The 20,565-nt window shown below is 39.5% G+C and overlaps 1 protein-coding gene across 2 annotated transcripts; it reads left to right on the top strand.

The window, feature by feature from the left end:
* Positions 1 to 731: 731 nt before the first annotated feature.
* Positions 732 to 18,141, top strand: LOC129238792 (serine protease gd). 2 transcript variants are annotated; one of them, XM_054873979.1, is made up of 6 exons: positions 732 to 1,001; positions 1,071 to 1,221; positions 1,371 to 1,578; positions 16,790 to 17,449; positions 17,512 to 17,686; positions 17,748 to 17,866. In XM_054873979.1, the coding sequence occupies exons 1-6, from the start codon at positions 771 to 773 to the stop codon at positions 17,754 to 17,756; spliced, it is 1,434 nt and encodes a 477-aa protein (XP_054729954.1). In that variant the 5' UTR covers positions 732 to 770; the 3' UTR covers positions 17,757 to 17,866. The 2 variants fall into 2 exon arrangements, with proteins under 2 accessions (XP_054729954.1, XP_054729953.1); XM_054873978.1 differs by having other exon boundaries at positions 17,512 to 18,141.
* The last annotated feature ends 2,424 nt before the right edge of the window (positions 18,142 to 20,565 follow it).

Here is a 20,565-nt window from a genome sequence, read left to right on the forward strand (position 1 = left end):
GCAAAAGAATACAGCAAGCATTGAGCAAATATCACCGCTTAACTTTTATTCAAAATTTACTTTTTTTAGCGCCAGAACAGACGAGTGAAGGGACTTGAAATTTTACTTAGATACTTCTAAAGTAAATATAGTACGGTCTTACAAAATGAAAAGAAATTTCAAGTCAAATCAAAAACATTGGTATCGAAGGGGTTACATATTTCACAACATGGAATATTACACTCATCCTTATTCTTACAAAAAATGTTAGGCTGATTGGAATTTTACTGAATTTAAGAAAGTCATGTCCAGAGGCGCTTTCCGGGATCCCGAGCATATTTTAAGAATATGCGAAAAAAGCTATTGGCATCACTAATTTTTTGCGAGGTGGCTCACACTTGATCAAACCGTTCTAATTGTGGACCAGAAATTTCTTTCAGGAGCTCAGATTTTCCCTGCAGGGTTGTCCCATTAGAGCTTTACGGAAATTGTCGTTAAACAAATGCCAACAACAATACCTAAAAAGCGTTAACTCTGAGTAGCGAACAAACAAAAAACAATCGCTGGTCAGTTTAGTACCATTAGAGAGTGAAAAATCAAGCAAATGAGTAAGTCAGTGCAGGCAATAGGGAGACGACAGCAAATGTCAAATTTGTGAATAATAAAAAAATAAAAAACCAAAAAAGTGAAACAATTGGAACATAATTAATATTTGAGAATCTTATGGACACTTTAAGCTTTAAGTAGCGCAAAATGCTTTTGTCCGCCAACTTAATTTTTTTTGTTTATAAATGCGTTTAAATAAATTCGAAATGCATTTTCCAATTGTCACTTTAATTATCATTATTTTTCAGCATATCAATCGAATTCTAACCCATGGTATACATTTAAGTCCGTGTCCGAAAATATTCGAATACAACTACGATGGCACTGAGTGGTTTGGCTTGCTCACCGTGCGTAACCCGGATCCAAACGAGGATTTGCATATCAAGGTGACCCTCTCCATGCGCGGAAAGCCAACGGTGAGGCGCCTATGAAGTCACTGAGTACAAAGGTAAATTTAATTAAGTATATTTATTATATATCCATAGAACTACCTGGGTGAAATTGAATTGCTCTCGCGTGGCCAATTGCATACCGGTGTGCCGGTCCTTTATAAAATTAAATTCCCCCGGGCGCATTTTCCACCGAAACTGCTGCAAGTATCTGCAAACAATCAAGTAATTTGTGTGGGTCAAACAGGTACACTAACACATATGCATACATCTACCATATATACATATATTTATTCATATACCACAAGTGCTTACACCTAATGTGTACATTGTTACCTGATAATTCATACATACTTGCTTGGCGGTCTGTAATAAGTAATCGATTGTTGCTTGCAGATCACAGTATGTTCGTGACACAAATTCAACTCGAGCATACTAGAAAATTTACATTCATTGGTGGTGATGAGCCGTCAGGCACAATGCCGGAAGACGCACTATTCGCCGCTGCAGAGATGACGGATGAAGAGGAAGATGATGACGTTGACTCCATGACAATCGATACGGAACTTAGTGCGAAACGTATACCAATGAACCATGCAGAAATGTAAGTTGGTAGGCATAGTGAAACGGCGGTAACTTAAGGGTAAAAAATGCATATAGGTATTTTTAATTTATAAAGTCTGTATTGCTCAGGGTCTTAAAAAAAGATCCTCTACGAACACAAAAAAAAATAATTAAGATTATATACATACATATATTACTTAGGTTCTATATTCACATATTTCCTTTGATAAATTGTTTGGCTGAGCTTTTTTTCCAATTTTTGGTGCGCGCTTTGAAGCTGCTGCACAAGTGAATGGTTAGCTTAGGTTAGGTAGTAATGGTTGCCCAGAGAGTGGGCCCAATGGGACGAAAGAAGTTTAGTTCATCCTTTGTGATACCATTGCAAGAGGGTAAAAAGAGGTCAAAAGTCGATGGCCTTAAGGTAGGGTAGGTAGGTAGGGTGGTTGTCGTAAGACGCACTTAGACCTTCGGCAGGTCCATTGTGATGCCACTGGAGCTTATCCTTACTCTACGTGTTCCCTTTCAAACCATCCGGTTGCTTTAATAAACGAGCAGAGCTTCGTTAGCTTTAGATGGGCTATATCCGCTACATCGGTTAAAAATGCTGTATCGAGGGTGCGCAGCCTTCTCCTAGCTAGGCTTTCACACTCACATAAAAGGTGTCTGACTGTTTCCTCTTCTTCTGTATTTAGACAGCTTCTACAGAAATCGAAGTAAGGTAGTCCTAACCTTCTAGCGTGGCTGCCTATTAAACAATGACCTGTTAAAACACCTATCATTTTTCTTATAGATTCCCTGTTGAATCTTAGCAAGATCTTCGATCGACCGCTGTTCCAGTTCGGCCATGTCTGTCTGCTTAGTTCGCAAGTTGTGAGGTTTTGCCAGATTGTATTTACCTTTTTGATGGTTTCCCTTTCTATAAGTAATTTACAGGTGGCTATAGGTATGGGTAGCAGTTCCTTATCCGGTTCGAGATCGAGCGTTGTACCGGCTCTTGCAAGTTCATCCGCCTTACAATTTCCTGGAATGTCTCTGTGGCCCGGTACCCAGATAAGGTGCACCTTGTAGCACTTAGATACGTCGTCTAGTAGTTTAAAACATTCTAGAACTGTTTTTGACGAGTGTGTTTTTGATTCCAGCGCTTTTATTGCTGCTTGACTGTCCGAGTAAATGAAGACTTCATTTGTGGATAATACTCTCGTTTTTATCTCTTTAAGCCCCTCTTTTATGGCAGTGACTTCCGCCTGAAATACACTGCAATGATCAGGTAAGCGGAATGATTGGCATACTCCGAGTTTGTCGGAGTAGACCCCTCCCCCTACTTTGTTATCCAGTTTTGAGCCATCTGTGTAGATGTTTACTTTATTTATCTTAACAATGAGCCCGTTATCCCATTCCTCTTTGGAAGGAAATACTGTGACGAAGGATTTATACAAATTGATGTCCTTGGTTCTACAGAAATCCGTTGTGTTGGGAATGCAGGGGAATTGTTTTAAAATTGAGGAGTGCCCTCTTTGGTTCGTTCTGAGTAGACCGATTTCTCTTAGTCTGAGAGTTGCTTTGGCAGCTGTTTGCTTACCGTACTGCTCTATTGGTAAAATGTTAAGCATGATATTTAGTGCATCTGTGGGTGTGGTTCTGAGGGCTCCGCAAATGCAAAGACTGGCCATTCTTTGTACGTGTGCCATGGTTCTTTTGATGTACAATTTATCTAAAGCTGGCCACCATACTAATATGCCGTATGTTAGGATAGGTCTGACAATTGCCGTGTAAAGCCAATATACGATAGATGGGGAGAGACCCCAACTTAGTCCTATCAGCTGTTTACAAGAGTATAGTGCTATTGTCGCCCTTTTTACTCTATCTTCGACATTTGCCTTCCATGTTAGCTTTCGGTCCAGTATTAGACCTAAGTAGCGGGCCTCATCACTAAATGACAGTGCCGTTCCTCCTAGAGTCGGAGGAGTTATATTCGGTATTTTGTGTTTCCTGGTAAATAGGATTAGTTCAGTTTTATTGGGGTTGACACTTAGCCCATTTGCTTTTGACCAGTTTTCAACCATATTTAGTAAATCTTGCATGATTTCTATGAGTGTATTGGGGAATTTCCCCCTTACTACCATTGCAACATCGTCCGCATATGCTACTACGTGTTGTCCTCTCTCCTCTAGGCTCTTTAGCAATGAGTTTAGTGCCAGCACCCATAGGAGAGGGGACAGCACGCCGCCTTGAGGTGTTCCTCTGCTAACTTTTTTCTTGATCTCTGTGGCCCCTAGGGTTGCGATCACAAATCTGCTCAAGAGCATGTTTTTGATGAACTCAACCAGAGCTCCAGAGATCCCGAAATCCGTCAGTGCCTTTATTATGGTATCCGGTAGGATGTTGTTGAAAGCGCCCTCGATATCTAGGAAGGCTACCAGTGTGAATTCTTTGTTATACATTGACTTCTCGATTTCTGTAACAAGTGAGTTAAGTGCTGTTTCGGTTGATTTCCCTTTACAGTACGCATGTTGTGAGATGCTGAGCTTATTAGGGCTGATGTTAGCCCTAATGTGTTCTTCTAGAATTCTTTCTAATGTCTTTAGCAGAAAGGAGGATAGGCTTATTGGCCTGAAATCCTTAGGTGTTGTGTGTGAACTTTTTCCTGCTTTAGGGATAAAGACCACTTTTACCTCTTTCCATGTTGATGGGACACTTTTCAGTTTCAGAGCGGCCTTAAATATGGCCGTCACCCACTCCATGATGTAGTTGAGTGAATGTTGTATTTGGGCCGGGAATAATCCATCTGGGCCCGGTGATTTAAATGGTTTGAACGTGTTCACTGCCCAGGTTATCCTAGTTTCAGTGATTATTTCTTCAATGTCAGAATTTGATCTTTCCGTACCATTGTCGATTACTACGTTAGATGCTTCGTTGCAGGGAAAGTGCGTGTCCACTAGCAACTTCAACGTTTCGTCACTCGAAGTAGTCCAACTCCTGTCCGGTTTTTGGAGGTATCCGATGGGATTGTGTTTTTTTGAGAGGATTTTGCGCAGTCTGGAGGCCTCTGTGGTTCCTTCGATTTCTCCACAGAACTTTCTCCAACCAGACCTTTTCGCTTTCCTAACTTCCTTTTTGTAAATTTTTAGTTTACTGTAGTAGCAGTCCCAGTCTTTACTCTCCCGTGTCGCTTTCGCTCTGTTAAACTGTTTTCTGCTGTCGTTTCTTAATGTAGACAGGTCTTCTGACCACCAGGGCGGCTTTTTCTTCCCCTTATACCTACTTAAAGGGCAAGCCTTGTTTAGCGCAGTTCTACAGACCTCCGTAAGGGTTTGTACGTGTTCGTTCAATGATTCTCTGTCTTCAATAGTAATATTTTGGGAATTTGGAAGTCTTTCCTTAAGTTCCCGTTTATATATATGCCAGTTGGTCTTTTTCAAGTTCCTATTGGCGGGTGGAGCCCGTGGGTTGTTTCCCCCAAATTTAATTTCTATGTAGCGATGATCGGAGTAAGAGTGTTCATTCAGAACCCTCCACTGCGTCATCTTTCCGTAAAGGGTTTGACTTGCCAGCGTAATATCAAGAACTTCTTGTCTATTACGCGTAATAAATGTAGGTTCGTTGCCTTTGTTACACACTAAAAGCTTACTACATATAATATAATTAAAGAGAGACTCACCTCGTTCGTTTGTATCCGAGCTCCCCCATATGGTATGGTGGGCATTGGCATCACCTCCTAGTACTAGTTTGCGGTTGTGAGCTTTACAGTCTTCCACAAGGCTTCTTATTAGCGGTGACGGCAGTGGACCTGTGTCGTCTCCGGCAAAATAGAACGAGGTTAGCCAGGTGTTGCTTCCGCTCACTTCCCAGCTAACCGTCGTAGTATCTGCGTTACTGAAATTATGAATCATAAAGATATTAAGATGTACTTTTGCCATTATGCATGCTCTTTTAGTACCTTCACAATTAGTCTTATATACTTTATAACCTGGTGTCCTCAAACCGCAGATTTCGCCATTCCGTACCCAGGGTTCCTGGATGAGGACTACATCCGGCTGATCTTCTGCCAGACGATCCAGGAGGGCATGGCAGGCTTCTTTACAATGGTGTAGGTTTATCTGAAGAAGATGCATTAGCTGTTAACGTTACGTCTGGGTCTTCTTTGCTTTCGCATAAAAGTTCCCTTTCGGAATACTTACGCTGTTGTGTGGGATACTTACCCTCCCGTACGAAGTACAACCTCCCTAAGCCCATTTCTGAGCCTGAAGAGGCGTATTCTTCTTCGGTGGGCTGGTCGTCCTCGCTCATGGGCTCGATTTCACTCAAGGGCTCCAGCTCCCTCATGGGCTTTTCGCTTTCTTTCGTGGCGAGGAACTCAATAGCATCCGTGTCGGTTTTGTAAATGTGGAGTTTCACCTTCACAAAACCGTACCGCAGTTGCCCGTCGCATTTCGCTAACGGTTCAATTGAGTTCTCCGTGAGGAGCAGGAGAGCCTGCATGGTGGCGCGCTTCTGCTCTTTCGATTCGTCCGCGCTGCTTTGGTTGGTGATGGTTTTGACGTATCTCCACTCCTGCGTTGGGATATCTGGATTGCAGACCCGGATGAGCTTCATAATCTCTACCGGGTCTTCGACGGTTGAAGGTAACCAAACCCTTGCTCGAGGCCTGGACGGAATATCCTTCCTGTCCACGACCACTAGCTTGGCATTTGGGTACACTTCTCCAACTTTGGAGATGGCCTCTTTGTACAGCTGAACCGATCTCTCATCGTCGCACGCTATTATTTTTATCTGGCCTTGGTGCCAGCCTAAGTCTTCGCACGCAGGCGGGGGGCCGGGGTTCTCCAGAATGACCTTCAGTGCCACTTTCGTTAGCTCGGCCTCTACCCATTTCCATTGGGCCTTGGGGATCATACCTTCAGGATGGTTCTGGTCCAGGACCCCTATGATAAAGCGGTCTTTTGCAACCTCCGCAAATGATTTTCTGGGCGTCACGCCCATTGGTTTGTGCCTTTTTGCACTCGGCTTATTCTCCTCCAAGGACCGCTGTCGTTTTGGAGCCGACTGTGTTGGTTTGAAGTCAGGGTTGAAATCAGGAATGATCGCTTTCGCTCTATCAATCGCCTCTTTCAACTCCTGAGACAATTCGCCTTCTTTTGGGTGAGTTTCGTGCACCCTCCTTAGGAGCCTGGCTGCATTTCTGCGATCCTGGTAGCTCGCTTTCGCTGGGTCTACCACCCTCACAAGCGGCCATCCTTCGGTACCGGAGCTAGCAGTAGCTGTGCTTCCGGTCGGGACCGTTTTTGGGGGCTGAATCACAGTAGATTGCCGGGCTAGTGCACCTCTACTTGTGCTTGGACCTGTGTCCAGCTCTGGTTGTGTGGCAGCTGGCCTCGCTTTCGCTGAAGTTGTCGCTGTGTGCTTTGATCGACTTATTTGGCCGATGGATGGAGTTCTATGTGAGCTCGGTGCAACCGTTGCTCTTATTGTGGAACTGTTTGTTCCTGTCGGTCTTTTCGAAGGAGGACCGATCTCCTTTTTTTTAATTGTTTTTGAAACGTCTTGCATGTTTGGACCCACGAGTGTCGGAGAAAGGATGTCCGCCCGTGCATAGCTCCGAACTACACGGGTAAGGCTAGTTATTACGGAGGGCGCCAGGTATCCGTAAGCTCCGTTCGAGACTTGGTTATTTGTTAGAAGGGCCCCAAGCCTGACAGATTCTCGGCACGGGTCGCGTCACACCTTAATCCAGCCCTTCACCCCCGACCACGTTAAGAGTACTTTGGGTAGAGCTGTACTATTGAGGAGTATCGAACCCAACCCATAGTATCCTTAACTTAGCTAAGTACCTCCTATAAATAGGAAAACTGTGGTACTTATTACCAGCTGGCACCCTCGGGGAGGGTTCAGTGGAGGATTTTCGCCAGCCCTTCGATGGCCTTAAACATGATTCAATAATAAAAAGGTATTGTACAATTTGACAACTGATTTCGAATGCTACTCAATCCATTGGTACAATTAGTAAGAAAGGGGAAAAGGAGCATACGTTTATCCCTTTTCTTAAAAAGTAGCAAAAAATTTAAAAAAGGTCGATGTAAGCCATAAAATAATATTATGTTATTTTATGAATGGTACTAATTGTTTATATTTTTAACAAAATTCACACACCTTCTACTCAAATATGAACGAGACGTTAACAATAAAACGGTCCGCGGATGACATATGGCAAAAATAAATTTTTTGTTTTTTGGTAGGACTGTTATAAGCTTACGTGGCAAATTTCAGCGTGATATGTCACATAGTTTCTTTTCTGTGCTACTGTAAACAAGCCAAGCTCGAGTGTGTTCTTCGAATTTAGCGATGGAAATTCAAGTTGAACAAAGAATTTGTTTGAAATTTTGTTATTCCAACAAAATTTCGGCTTCAGACGCCTTAAAAATGTTGCAGACAACCTATGGGGACTCTGCTTTATCGCGTGCACGTGTTTTCCAGTGGTACAAATCGTTCAAAGAGGGCCGTACATCAACCCAAAAAACCACGCCAAAGTCGCTCAAAAATTAAGGTTATGCTGACTGTTTTTTTCGATTACGAAGGTGTGGTGCACTCGGAGTTCCTTCCGCAAGGCCGATCGGTTAACGCTGAATATTATTTAGACGGTTTAAAGCGTTTGCGCGAGAACATTCGTCTTAAAAGGAAGGAATTGTGGGACAACAAGTCATGGTTCTTGCATCACGATAATGCACCAGCTCACACATCACGTCTTGTTCGCGATTATTTGAACAAAAATAATGTTAATATTGTTCCGCAAGCACCGTATTCGCCTGATATGGCTCCATGTGACTTTTTCCTGTTTCCCAAGCTCAAGTTGACGCTCCGTGGAAAACATTTTGAGACAATTGAAGTCATAAAAGAGAATTCGAAGAACATACTCGAGCTTGACTTGTTTACAGTAGCACAGAAAACAAACTATGTGACATATCACGCTGAAATTTTCCATGTAAGCTTATAACAGTCCTACCAAAACACAAAAAATTTATTTTTGCCATATGTCATCCGCGGACCGTTTTATTGATAACGTCTCGTTCATATTTGAGCAGAAGGCATATAGTAGTAGTATTTCTTTATTTATTTATACATTTTGCATCCTACACTTCAATAATTTAATATAATAATGATGTTTAGAATAACAATGTTATCTATCACAGCTCAAAAGTTAATCAATAATTAAACTCTGCAATAGGAAATTCTCTAGAGCGTGAGGCTGAGTATGTAAAGCAAGTTGGTCTTCTCCAATTGTGGCCCTTAAGTATATCTATTACTTCTGCTTGATTTAGCTTCGCTGCGTTTAGGTATCTTGTTCTGATCTCCTTCAGTACCGGACGCCTTCCTAAGAAGTGGTGCATATCTTCATCCTCGTTTAAGGGTGAAAATTTTCTGGGTATTTCCATACGTGGTTGCATTTAACTTTAGTAAACCACATATTGTTCTGAAAATTGTTGCATTGTCAGCTAGTCGCATATCTTCTGTGAGTAGTCTAAATGTTTATAAATTCGCGTCGCGCTTGATTGTGCTTTTTGCCTTGTCATGTTCAGATTATTTATTTTCATTTTGGTAAGAAGCTGCACACAGCGATCTTGCCAGTCTGTAGCGGTGATATTTTCTTCAAACTTTAGACCGAACTCCATTTCCATGTCGTTCAGATGTTTAACCCAAAATATATTTTTAATTAAGATGCCTTGTGTTAGTTTGTGTGGGAGTCTGTTGTAATTGTATTTATAAATAGTTTTCCAGATATACTTCACGTGTAGTTTTAAAGAATAAATGTGGCTATCTTATAAATTAGTTTCTAGTGTTATTGCATAATTCGGAGTGAATTTGGGTAGTTTGAGGATTCTTTTATTTACTTCATCAAATAAAGCATAACCCCAAACTTGCGCTGCGAAAGCTTGTATCGCTTTGCATACCGCTTGGAAAAGCTTCCACTTTGATTTTAATGAAACGAATAGCTTCGCTAAAAAATCGTTCCATCTGCAATTATTATGCATTTCTGGCTTCTAAGTATTTGCCGAATGCCATTTTGGGTGTGAGAATGACACCAAGATATTTATATTCGGCCACCAATTTAATTTCTTTACCTTGATACCACCATTTTTCTGCCTGGAAAAGTCGTCCACGTCTTCTAAAGACCATCATCTCCGATTTATTTGGATTTACTTCCATATTCCATTCAGCGCAGTATTTCTCCAGGTTATTACTCACGGATTGCATGACCTTAGGGTTATCCTCCAAGAGAACAATATCATCGGCATAAAGGAGAATACGTATATTCATGGCCTCAACCAATAGTCCACCTTCTCGTAGATATTTTCTATCAGGTTCGTTATCTTGCTAGATATTTCCATCTGTCGAAGTTTATAAATCAACAAAATATGCGTGGAATTTTTGATTTTCATGAAATTTTAAATGTACAATAGACGCAAGATTATAAATGTTATCTACAGTTGAATAGTTTCTTCTAAAGCCGGCTTGGAGTCCTGTGAGCACTTTGTTTTTTTCTACCCAATTCCCAAGTTTTGCGTTAATCAATACCATTAACACCTTTGCGATAGAATTCATAAAAGATATTCCTTGATAGTTACTGGTTGCATTTACATCTCCTTTTGTTTTACATTGGGAAAATTATTGTTTTTCAAAAGTCTCATCGATTCTAATAGTCTCAAAAGTTATGTTGTATACCTTTGTTAATCCCAATAGGAATTCTGGCGAAGCAAACTTTAGCAGTTCATAAAGTATTCTATCTTCTCCTGGCTCTTTATTTATTTTAGCGTTTTCAATGGTTTTTTCGACTTCCATAAAGTCCTTAACCAGATCTTCTTCTTTGCATAGCACAGCTGCGTAATAAATGCCTTCTGTTAATTGTGGTTGGTTTAGTAGGCTTTGAAAATAGTGGTTAAAATCGTTCGCAATATTTTTGTACCAACTTGAGTTTACAAAATGAGTTTCCTCTTATATCCTTCGCTAAACTCCTAGCCTTAAAACATTTGAAAGTGAACCATGCATTTTTAAAAGTGATTTTAATATTTCTGGTAGGAGACTGTGGCACTGACATTTTTATTACGTTGGCAAGCTTCTTCAGATCCATTATTTCTTCTCCATTTTTAAACTTATTTAGATATTGGTTTAGGCTTAAGTGATAGTTTATCTGATCTGTTTCTTTAAGCGTTACCTAGGGCAATAAGTTGATGTTTTCCAATTCGTTTAGTAACATATTTATTTTTAATATTAATTTAATTGGCATATGGTCTGGCCATACTTTTGATTCAACTTCGAACCTTTCAACGTATTTGAAATCTTCAAGGGAGACTACACATACATATACCATTTACAGAGTTACCAACTGCACTTATGTAAGTCAAATTGCCTTCCTCATTCCCAGTTGTTCTGCCATTCAATATAATTAGACCATAGTCCTCACAGAAATCCATAAAATGTTTGCCTTTATTATTTAATACCATGCCTCTTGAGCTCCTTTTTCCAATATCTGCTGAGAATGTAATATAGCTGCGTACAAGTCTTCGATATTTTGTTGTATATTTCCAACTCTAACATTTAGATCTCACATAACAACTGAAATCATCTCTGTGCTTTCCTTGAAAAATCCCTTTACCACCTCAATTTCTTCGTGCCAAGCTGTTCCACTTATATACGATGGTATAAATGTTATTATGTGATCCTTTACGTGGAATCTTATCACAACTACTCCATTTTCGTTTTGAAACTATGTCGTATGCGCTTTTTTTGCAATTATCTTTTGACTCCATGCACGCAACATCCAGTAGCTCTTCCACATTTGCGGCTACGGCTTGCCGGTTTCCAATCTGAGAAATAGTTCTTTGCTTGATTTCTTTTCTCTTCAGTTAGGTGGGTCTCTACAACTTCAAGAACTTCGTGCTTTTTAACTTACTCGAAAAACGCGGGGAACATATATTTGTTTGCAAGGCCATTGACATTAAAGAAAATAATATTAGCACATCACATATAAATATATTGACAACAAGTTACCGAGTTCTTCATATACTATATACAGTACAATTCCTCTTAACCGGTCACCTCGGGACTGCATACCTGGCCGGTTGCCGTTTTGGCCGGTTTATCCGAAGTGTACTTGTATAATATATTGTGTACATACATTTAAAAAAATGGAGAAGCATTTTTTACATATTTATGTATTTCATATTTACATATGTTAATGTGTTACATCAATAAAATATAAGTGTAATAATTATTTTTTGAAAAAGTCTGTGATTTTCTTCTGTTTTTTAACCTTCAGTGAATTTCTGAATGCTACATTCCTCCATTTTCTAATCACAAACGTCTAATGCTGTTGACTCATGTTGCTGCTCAATGTATTTCAATGCAATTTCCATTACATTTTTGGCTCCTTCATGAAAAACTGTTTCTCCTCTTCAACGTCACTACTCTCATCATCTTCCTCTTGTTCTTTGTTTGCTAAATCTATGATTTCGTCATCATTCAAAAATTCATTTTCAAGGTGTTCGTCACAGTTTATCATCCAATTTTCCACATCTTCTGCCTGTAATGATTCGTTACCCGATAACTTTTGAAGGTCTTGTAAAGTAGATTTGTTTTCTTCTTCTTCAGTCCCTGCAATATTCGATATTCACAATTAGATTCTCAACATCTGGCCAAAGTTTTCTCCAAGACTTAACAAACGTTGAAGAGGGCATTTCTTGAAATGCTGTAGCTAACATATAGATAACGTCCTTGATATTGATCTTTTTGATGACTTCTAAAAGACCTCTTCACTCTCCGAATGTTGCAGAATTTCAGAAACAAGTTTACGCCTGTATCGTCTTTTTAAGCTTTCTATCACTCCTTGGTCCATTGGTTGCACTAAGCTTGTCACATTAGGAGGAAGATAAACTAATTTTATGTCATCTACAGCGCAGTCATGAGGATGGGTTGGAGCATTATCTAGCACAAGAATTGCTTTAATAGGCAAGTTTACACTTTTTAAATGTTTTTTAACTTTTGGAACAAACTCCAAATTAAACCACTCTTTAAACAAGTCTGAATTCAATCACGCTGACTTTTGTGACTTATAATAAACCGGAAGGGAAGATGGATTCAAGTTTTTGAATGCCCGTGGTATAGCAGACTTGCCAATAACGAAAAGAGGAATTTTATGAGTCCCTGCTGCATTCGAACAAACGGCCACTGTAATATGTTCTTTGCTCTTTTTGAAGCCAGAGGCAGACTGTTCATGACTGCCTAGAAAAGTTGTTTCTGGTAACATTTTAATGTTTAGCCCGGTCTCGTCCATATTATAGACTTTTTCTGGAGATAACTCCTCTGTTTTAACCATTTAACCAAACTTTTTTCTCCACTTACATGTGAGAAATGAATTCCGTGTCGCTTCTTCCATCGATTAAGCCAACCATCACTTGACACAAAGTCAATTCCAATATTAATTTTCTGGTGGATAGCCAAAGCTTTTTCTTTCAAAATTGGGCCGCCAATCGGTGTACCTCTTCGACGTTCCTGAAGAAACCAGATCCACAAAGCTTCATCGATGACCTCGCAAATCGGTTTTTTTCTCGTACAACGGCTACCCAGATTTCTATCAGATTCCATTTTCGAGCAAAACTCCTCAATGGAACGCCTATCTCTTCGCCAGTCATTTACAGTGCTTTTTCCAACATTAAATTCTGCACATATTTTCGCTACGGATTTACCATTATCAATCCGCCTTAGCACTTTTAAACGTGTATCCATCGAAACCACAATTCGTTTGCGCTTTGCACTCATTGTTAACGAAAGAACTATGTTAAGTCCGTACCCACAGCAAAAACAAACCAAATTGATCAAAACGACAAACGACAAAATCCTATCTAACATCGTTTATAGTTTACTTCGCCGGGATCTCCCCGTAATATCGGGGGAATCCCAGCCGCATCACCTCGCCGGTGAATTTCTTGGAAAATGTTGCATTGCGCTCGGCTGTTGTAAACAGGCCGGTTAACCCGTCGACCGGTTAATGCGAAGCCGGTTAAGAGGAATTATACTGTAGTTATAATGGTATTTTGGTTTGTAAAGCTTTAACTAAGTAATGTTTTCTAAATTTGCTGTGATTTATTGCAGGCCTTAGAAAGGTAAATATCCCTAAATGCAAAACCTCGTGGTTTGACTAACAATCATGCTAAGCAAAACTATACAGAAATAAAATACACCTTTACTTATTTTGTCAACTTAATTGTTGAATTTTAACAATTTCTGCAACTTTCGGTACATTTCGCAAAAGCTTCGACAACATATATCTTAAAATCAATAAGTTTTTCGCAAAAACAGATATTTTTCTCATTCTCAGAAGAACTACATATGTTAATTCATGCACGAATTTTGGATGTTACCTGTGCCATATCGTCCCAAGCCCAATGAATTGCTTTGGTTGGGCCTTCTAACTTTTTAATCTACCTCTCTGAAAGTGTTTGACGGGCATTGGACTCGAATTTATCCACACGACAATCAGTATATGATCGAAATCAAAATTCGTTTAAATAAAGCAACACTTTTTAAATAAAAAAGGATTTATTCTGTTTGCGCAGAAACGTCAACCAACTGACGGGGCTTCTAAGGCTCATTCCAGCAGTGCAAAATTTCCATGGGCATCGGAAGAGCATCACTAGGCCACTTCGCCCTTTTCCGATTTGGCCCTATCCCGAAGTCCTTTGTCGAAAAGTGATAGACGTAAACTTTTTCGCCTGATTTCTTTTCATTTCATCTTTTGGGACATGAATGAACTTAACGCCCTCTTTTGTGGTACAACAAAAACAATATTGCATTCTAATTTTTAAGCAAAAGTTTTAATTTCTATGCTATTGAGTACTTTTTCCTTAGGATTTGCTCTGAAATAAAAAGTATCTTTTCCAAGAGAAGAGGAATTTATTAAGTGGCTCAATTTGGCTGACTCAGGGGGAAAATTATGCATCTTAGATCACATTTAATTACTGCTTCAAGGGACTTAAACTTCTATGTCAACTAACCAGATACAAACACTCTGTAAAGTTTGTTTCGAAACTGAAAGATACATTTCGTATAAGGTGATGTAAAAAAAACGAAATAAATGAGGCGCACTTAACTAAACTCGAGAAAAATCGCTTAAGCGGTTAGCGCTTGGAGGATTTCGCTCCAATCAAAGGGAAAAGAAGATGTTAAAGCAGGAACGGAAAATGATCATTATTTGTTTTCGTACATCCTACCGTAATTTACAATGATTGATATTTTTGGAGTTTTACCAATAAATTGTTACAAGAGTTTTACCAATAAATTGTTACAGAAGTTTTGGTGTTCATGTATGCAAACAACTTGTAAAGTAAGGCAAAGTGAGAGAGCAAAATGGCATTTCTTTCGAGGGCAGTTGCAAGTTTTTAATGGATACATTTTTCCTTGTAAGAATTTGCAAGTGAGAAAAACAGCTGATCGCAAAGTAAACATAAACAAAAATTCAAATTGCGAATTGGATATTGTAAATTTAAATTTATATATATATAAGTATTATATATATGGGACGTTCCACGTCAACCGGTACACTAGCCGGTCCAAAATTCTATGGGACCGATTTTGAAGTCCAAGGTCTCAAAATGATTGTCTGAATGTCCACTATTGAAAGCCGTCTGGCCCATTGAGAAATTCAATATGGCGTCCAAATTATGGCGTCTAAGCTCACTAAAAATTAGAGTTTATTTAAAATCTTGTGTGCTCCTAAGAAAACCAGGAGCAATGAAAAAAAGTAATACTGATTCTTTATGTTCTTAGGGTCGCAGATTACGATTTCGGAAGCAGATTTCCAAAATTCAAAATGGCGGATCCAATATGGCGGCCGAAAATATTAATTTATTTCGATTTATTTAAAATGTATTTCTAAGGGGTTTTGGGGTCGCTGATTACGAATCTGAAGTCAGATTTTTTAAATTCAAAATGGCGGATCCAATATAGCATACATTATAAATTTTAAAATAATGGCTTTATTCAAACTGATTTAATTAAAAAAAAAACCTTCCCCTGTAAAATTTCGAGTTTGTGGGATACATTTTTTCGGCGGTTATGACTCGATGTGTTTAAGAAATATTTCAAATAAAATAAAATAAAATTTAAGAGCAAGTAAGTTTATTATATAAATAAAAAAAAATCTGTACTATAAAGGTGAATGTCTGTACGTTGTTCGCGCATCACTACGAAACGACAATACCAAATGACGTAAAAATTTGTATACATTCACATTTTCACCCAATGAAGGTTATAGGCATGTTTTTATGATGGAACTCCCTTCCCAAAGCCCCCAGGCCGCGCCACCACTCTCATTCGTCACTAATGATCGAATATTTGCTTACATTTAATTTAAAAAATCTTAGTTTTTCCTATTTCCCACTATTTATAGCACACTCTAGAGTTCATAATCCGCATAAGCTGTTCAACTATGACCTAAATGCAAAGTTAAAAAACGATTTGAGATAGAAAATTAATAAGAATAATTTTGCTTGCTATTTTTCTGATTGGTTGTTTTGATTTTATTCAACGAGGCATAGCAACGGATGCCGGGTATTGTAATATTATGGTTATTAATAAAAAATTATTTTCTATGAAATTATGTTTGTAATTCTTTTATATACATATCCTAAATCCCTCAAAACTACTCCTACGCGTGTGGGGCCGCGGGTTAAAACTAATTATTAAATATTTAAGAACACTTAGAAAATTGTCCTATTGTAATCGCTTGCACATCCCATTTTTAAGGTATAGTATACCAAAAACTTTTAAACATAGCAAAAAAAACAGTTTTAATCTCTTCAGCGACCTAACCCGTAAAATCTTGCTTCTCACCTCAACAGCTAAAGTGTAAAAGTCGCAAGTGTGGCGATTTTCTAATTTTTTTTTTAATTACTTTGGTTTTGTTATCTGGTGTAATTGTTTATTAGATTACATATTTTAGCTCCACAAGTCTCTTAACACAATTTACTAACAGTTGATCTATAGTGATTTGATTATCATAGATATATTTTTTGACTAAAATTTCCTCCATTAATCCTAGAGCACTATATAAAAATTATAGCTACTTACTTCGAAAACTATGCGTTGCGTGTCTTAAAATTTATTTTTAGACCACCTCCAACATTTCACTGTGCTGCGCCATCATCTTGAACGAAATCAACGCATTCAACCTCTTCACAATACTTTCACTTATTTCATTTTAGCAAAGCTAAGTACAAAGCAAATGAAAACATTTGCGGAAAAATAGATCCACTCATACGTTCTCGCGCACCATCGCCGCCGCTTACCGCTTCAACACTAGCCGCTGGCAATACCAAACCTTTGATATCACACACAGATGAAAAGCAAAGGCATCACATCGCGAACAGCAAAATTCCGCTTGCTACCTCAGTGCGTGGTGGTAAAGTCAACGATAATGGAACCAACAACCCACTTCAGACATCCGATGTCACGCCGCCCATACTTTTGCCGAACATGGCTGACAACGCTGAAAATGTCACGCATTTTCGTTACTCCAACAGCTCGTCGACCACTTTGCCAGCGACGATACTTCAACGTGGTGCCTGGCCATGGTTGGCCGCAATTTACGTGAACAATTTGACATCACTAACTTATCAGTGCGCTGGCACCTTGGTGTCCTCACGTGTGGTCATAAGTTCAGCGCACTGTTTCCAGCTACATAAGCAAGGTTACCCAGCCAACGAGGTGCTTGTTTTTCTCGGTCGGCACAATCTGCAAAATTGGAATGAGGAATACTCAATAGCAGCGCCGGTTAGTGACATTTTCATATATCCCGACTATGATGATCTACTTGGCACCTATGATGCGGATATAGCGGTGGTGATGTTAAAGCATCAAGTGCGGTAAGTAGTCAAAATAATCGAATTTAGTGTTGTGAAAATTAAATTTCTTTTGTTACTTTTAGTTTTAATACTTACATACGTCCAGCCTGTCTGTGGAGCGGTGCTAGTCAACTCGAGTATATAGTTGGCGAGCGCGGCTTTATTGTAGGCTGGGGTATTTCAAATACGAAGAACCACAGTAAGCCAACTATAGCTGGAGTACCGCGTATTATTGAAGCGCCAATTGTGTCAAACGAGGTTTGTTTCGCATCAAGTCCACTTCTACGTAGCCTCACTTCCAATCGCACTTTCTGCGCAGGTTCGGTGACCTCAGCATGTCCGGCGCGTGACTATTTGACCATTACATTTGCTGATCAGCGAGTTCGGGGAGGCCCTTGTACCGGAGATTCAGGTGCTGGATTGTTTTTGAAAAGGAACAATCGTTGGCTGTTGCGTGGCATGGTCTCGGCCACACTACCGTCGAATCAAAACAAATGCCTCTGTGATCAATATGTCATATATGTGGATGTGGCAAAATTTCTTGATTGGATTATGGCATTCATTATATAGTCTCGGCCGGAGTAGAGAGATAAGTCACGCGAATTTTAATGGCTACTAGGATATGAGTGACGATGTGATAGATTTACGGAAATTAATTGCATGAAATAATAACTAAATAAATTTAATTTCAGTTATTTTTAAGTTCAAAAACTCATGATAAATTAAATTCTTTCATAAAATTATCCCTCCAGCAAAATCAGAAAATACCTATATACATATGTCTTTAATTTAACCCCTGCGTTTACGTTTCATAAAACTCTGCTCATAAAAACCAACTGCTGCTCGCAAGTGGCCTAAAATAATGGGGGCATCATAAATTAGTAAAAGATTCGGTTGAGCACAGAGTTGGCTATTTAGAGTGGATAAATGCACAAACACCCGTTTTTCAAAGGCCTTAAAAATACGATTGCTGACAAGAATAAAAAATGTTGCATATCGGAAGGAGGAGTTTCGGTAGTCTTTTACGTTTGTTTCATACAAATTTTATATCCAAATGTGCTCTGTTTTCGGCATTGTCCATTAGGTTACTATATTTCTCGGGTGATAGCTAGAGCTTTTGGTGTGCACTTTGGGCTTGAAATGGAATCAACTGCTACTTCGGAATCCTTTCAAATGAAAGGCTGGTGGCACCAAATCTTGGTCTGTGTGGCCAGCCAAAATCTTTATTTTTCGATATCAGCAACCTTACGAAAAACAGTCGCAATAAAAGGATTTGACTGATTGATTAATAGTTCGTTGAGCTGAGGGGCATAAGGAGTTGAAGTCAGCAACGACGAATTTTTAACATGTTGTAATAGGATAAAAATTCTCCATATACGTACGGTTTATGCTGCTGGAGTGCAAGTTCTTGGCCGGATATAAATCGGGGTCGTTCTGGTAAGGTAGAACCGACTACCGTGGGAACGTTTATAACATTTTTGGGAGAGTGGTTCGAGGGATGACTAATTCCTTAAAAATATGTACACTCGGCGTTGCTGGAGACTTGAGAATACTGACTCATATGACTGGGCCTGGCAATGACACCGTTTTTTTACTGCAAGGAATCTCTAGCGTTCTTCCGTCTTCCTCACCTGGACGAAGGAGGTCAAACCACAGCTAAATGTGATAGTCGATGGCACATCAATAATTTCAAAATTTAGGGTGTCCCCTTCGAAGTTTGCTCTCCTTTTCAACGCATATAACCGCAATTGTCACTAAGGTCCAAAACTGCAACAAGGTGCTCAAATTACTAGCCGCCAGCACTTGGGGCGAAGATAAAGAAATATAATTGGCAATATTTAAAGCAATTGGTACTGAGTTATGTTGCGCCAATCTGGTCGCCTGGCACTAGTTTTTAGTAGTGGACAAAGCACCAGACCTGGTAAAATACTGCCATAACGACAGCCAGGATGCTTCCTGCTGTGCCCCCTGCAACGCCTTCATAACGAGAATTCTATGCTCCCGGAGAAGGAGCACAGCAAAATGAGTTAGACGATAGTGATTGGTAACTACACCGGTAGGGCCTGGTGCACTGCTACAACAACAACAATAGAAACAACAGCTACGATATTCTCATCGATACATATTAGATGTTGCGTGGATACATAGCTGCCAGCGCAGCTACGCATAAATTTCGCAAATTTCGGATAAAGACTTTGCAATATTAATACCTGGAGCACTTTTTACTTTCAGTTGATCTGGCTCCAGGGGCTCTAGAAAGTTATAAAGTTGCTGAAATTTCCACCCTAAAAAAAATTGTTATTTTTCTTTCAGTGAATTCATCATCATCTATTAGCGCTACAGCCCCAACCATCTTTCTATATACATTCAACATGATCCAGCGCAAGAGATTTCCAGTTTTTGACGCCCAATTATTTCAAATCTTAGGTTACGTTAAGCAGCTAAGTTGTTTTTGGCCTCTTACGGGGTCTTGAACAAAAAGGTCTGTGGTCCAGCAGAAGTTTTTGTGTCCTGCCCACCTGATGCGTTGTGATTTGATAAATCTAACAATATTTTCGTCATTGCGGAGACTTAGCAGCTCTTTATTGTGCCTGATTGTGCAGTCGCCATCTTCTTCGCGTATTGGACCAAATACCTTACGCAATATTTTGGGCTCAAATATTCGTCGGCAAGAGTCATGTTCCAAATTTCTGCGCCGTAGGTCAGCACGGGTTGAATGATTTATAAAAGTTCTTCAATATTTAGCAGCAGCTCTTTTTCACGCTATTGACTCATTCGATATTTCTCGCATTCATATTCCAACCTAGTTTGCAATATATTGTGACAACTGAATGTATGTGTTGCTGTCATTCCATTTGGTGGACATTCATTTTTTTTGTTGCATGAATACTTTTCGGTCAATAGCAGTGAATCACTCGCCAAAACGAATGCTTAGTGGCGCCAGAATTTCTTAGCGAGCCAGTATAAATAGTTCCAGTCAAATTCGGACGTACGTAGTCAGTTTCTTAATAGCACAACAACCAAGTAGCAACAAAACTGTGCATGAAAGTCACTTAAGCAATTAAAATATTTCTGCAAGGTCATTTCGCACTGTCAGTTCGGTGCAAGAGTCTCTTCGAAGCGATTGGAACTCAAAT

The sequence above is a fragment of the Anastrepha obliqua genome, chromosome 2, assembly GCF_027943255.1.
Source record: "Anastrepha obliqua isolate idAnaObli1 chromosome 2, idAnaObli1_1.0, whole genome shotgun sequence".
NCBI lineage: Eukaryota > Metazoa > Arthropoda > Insecta > Diptera > Tephritidae > Anastrepha > Anastrepha obliqua.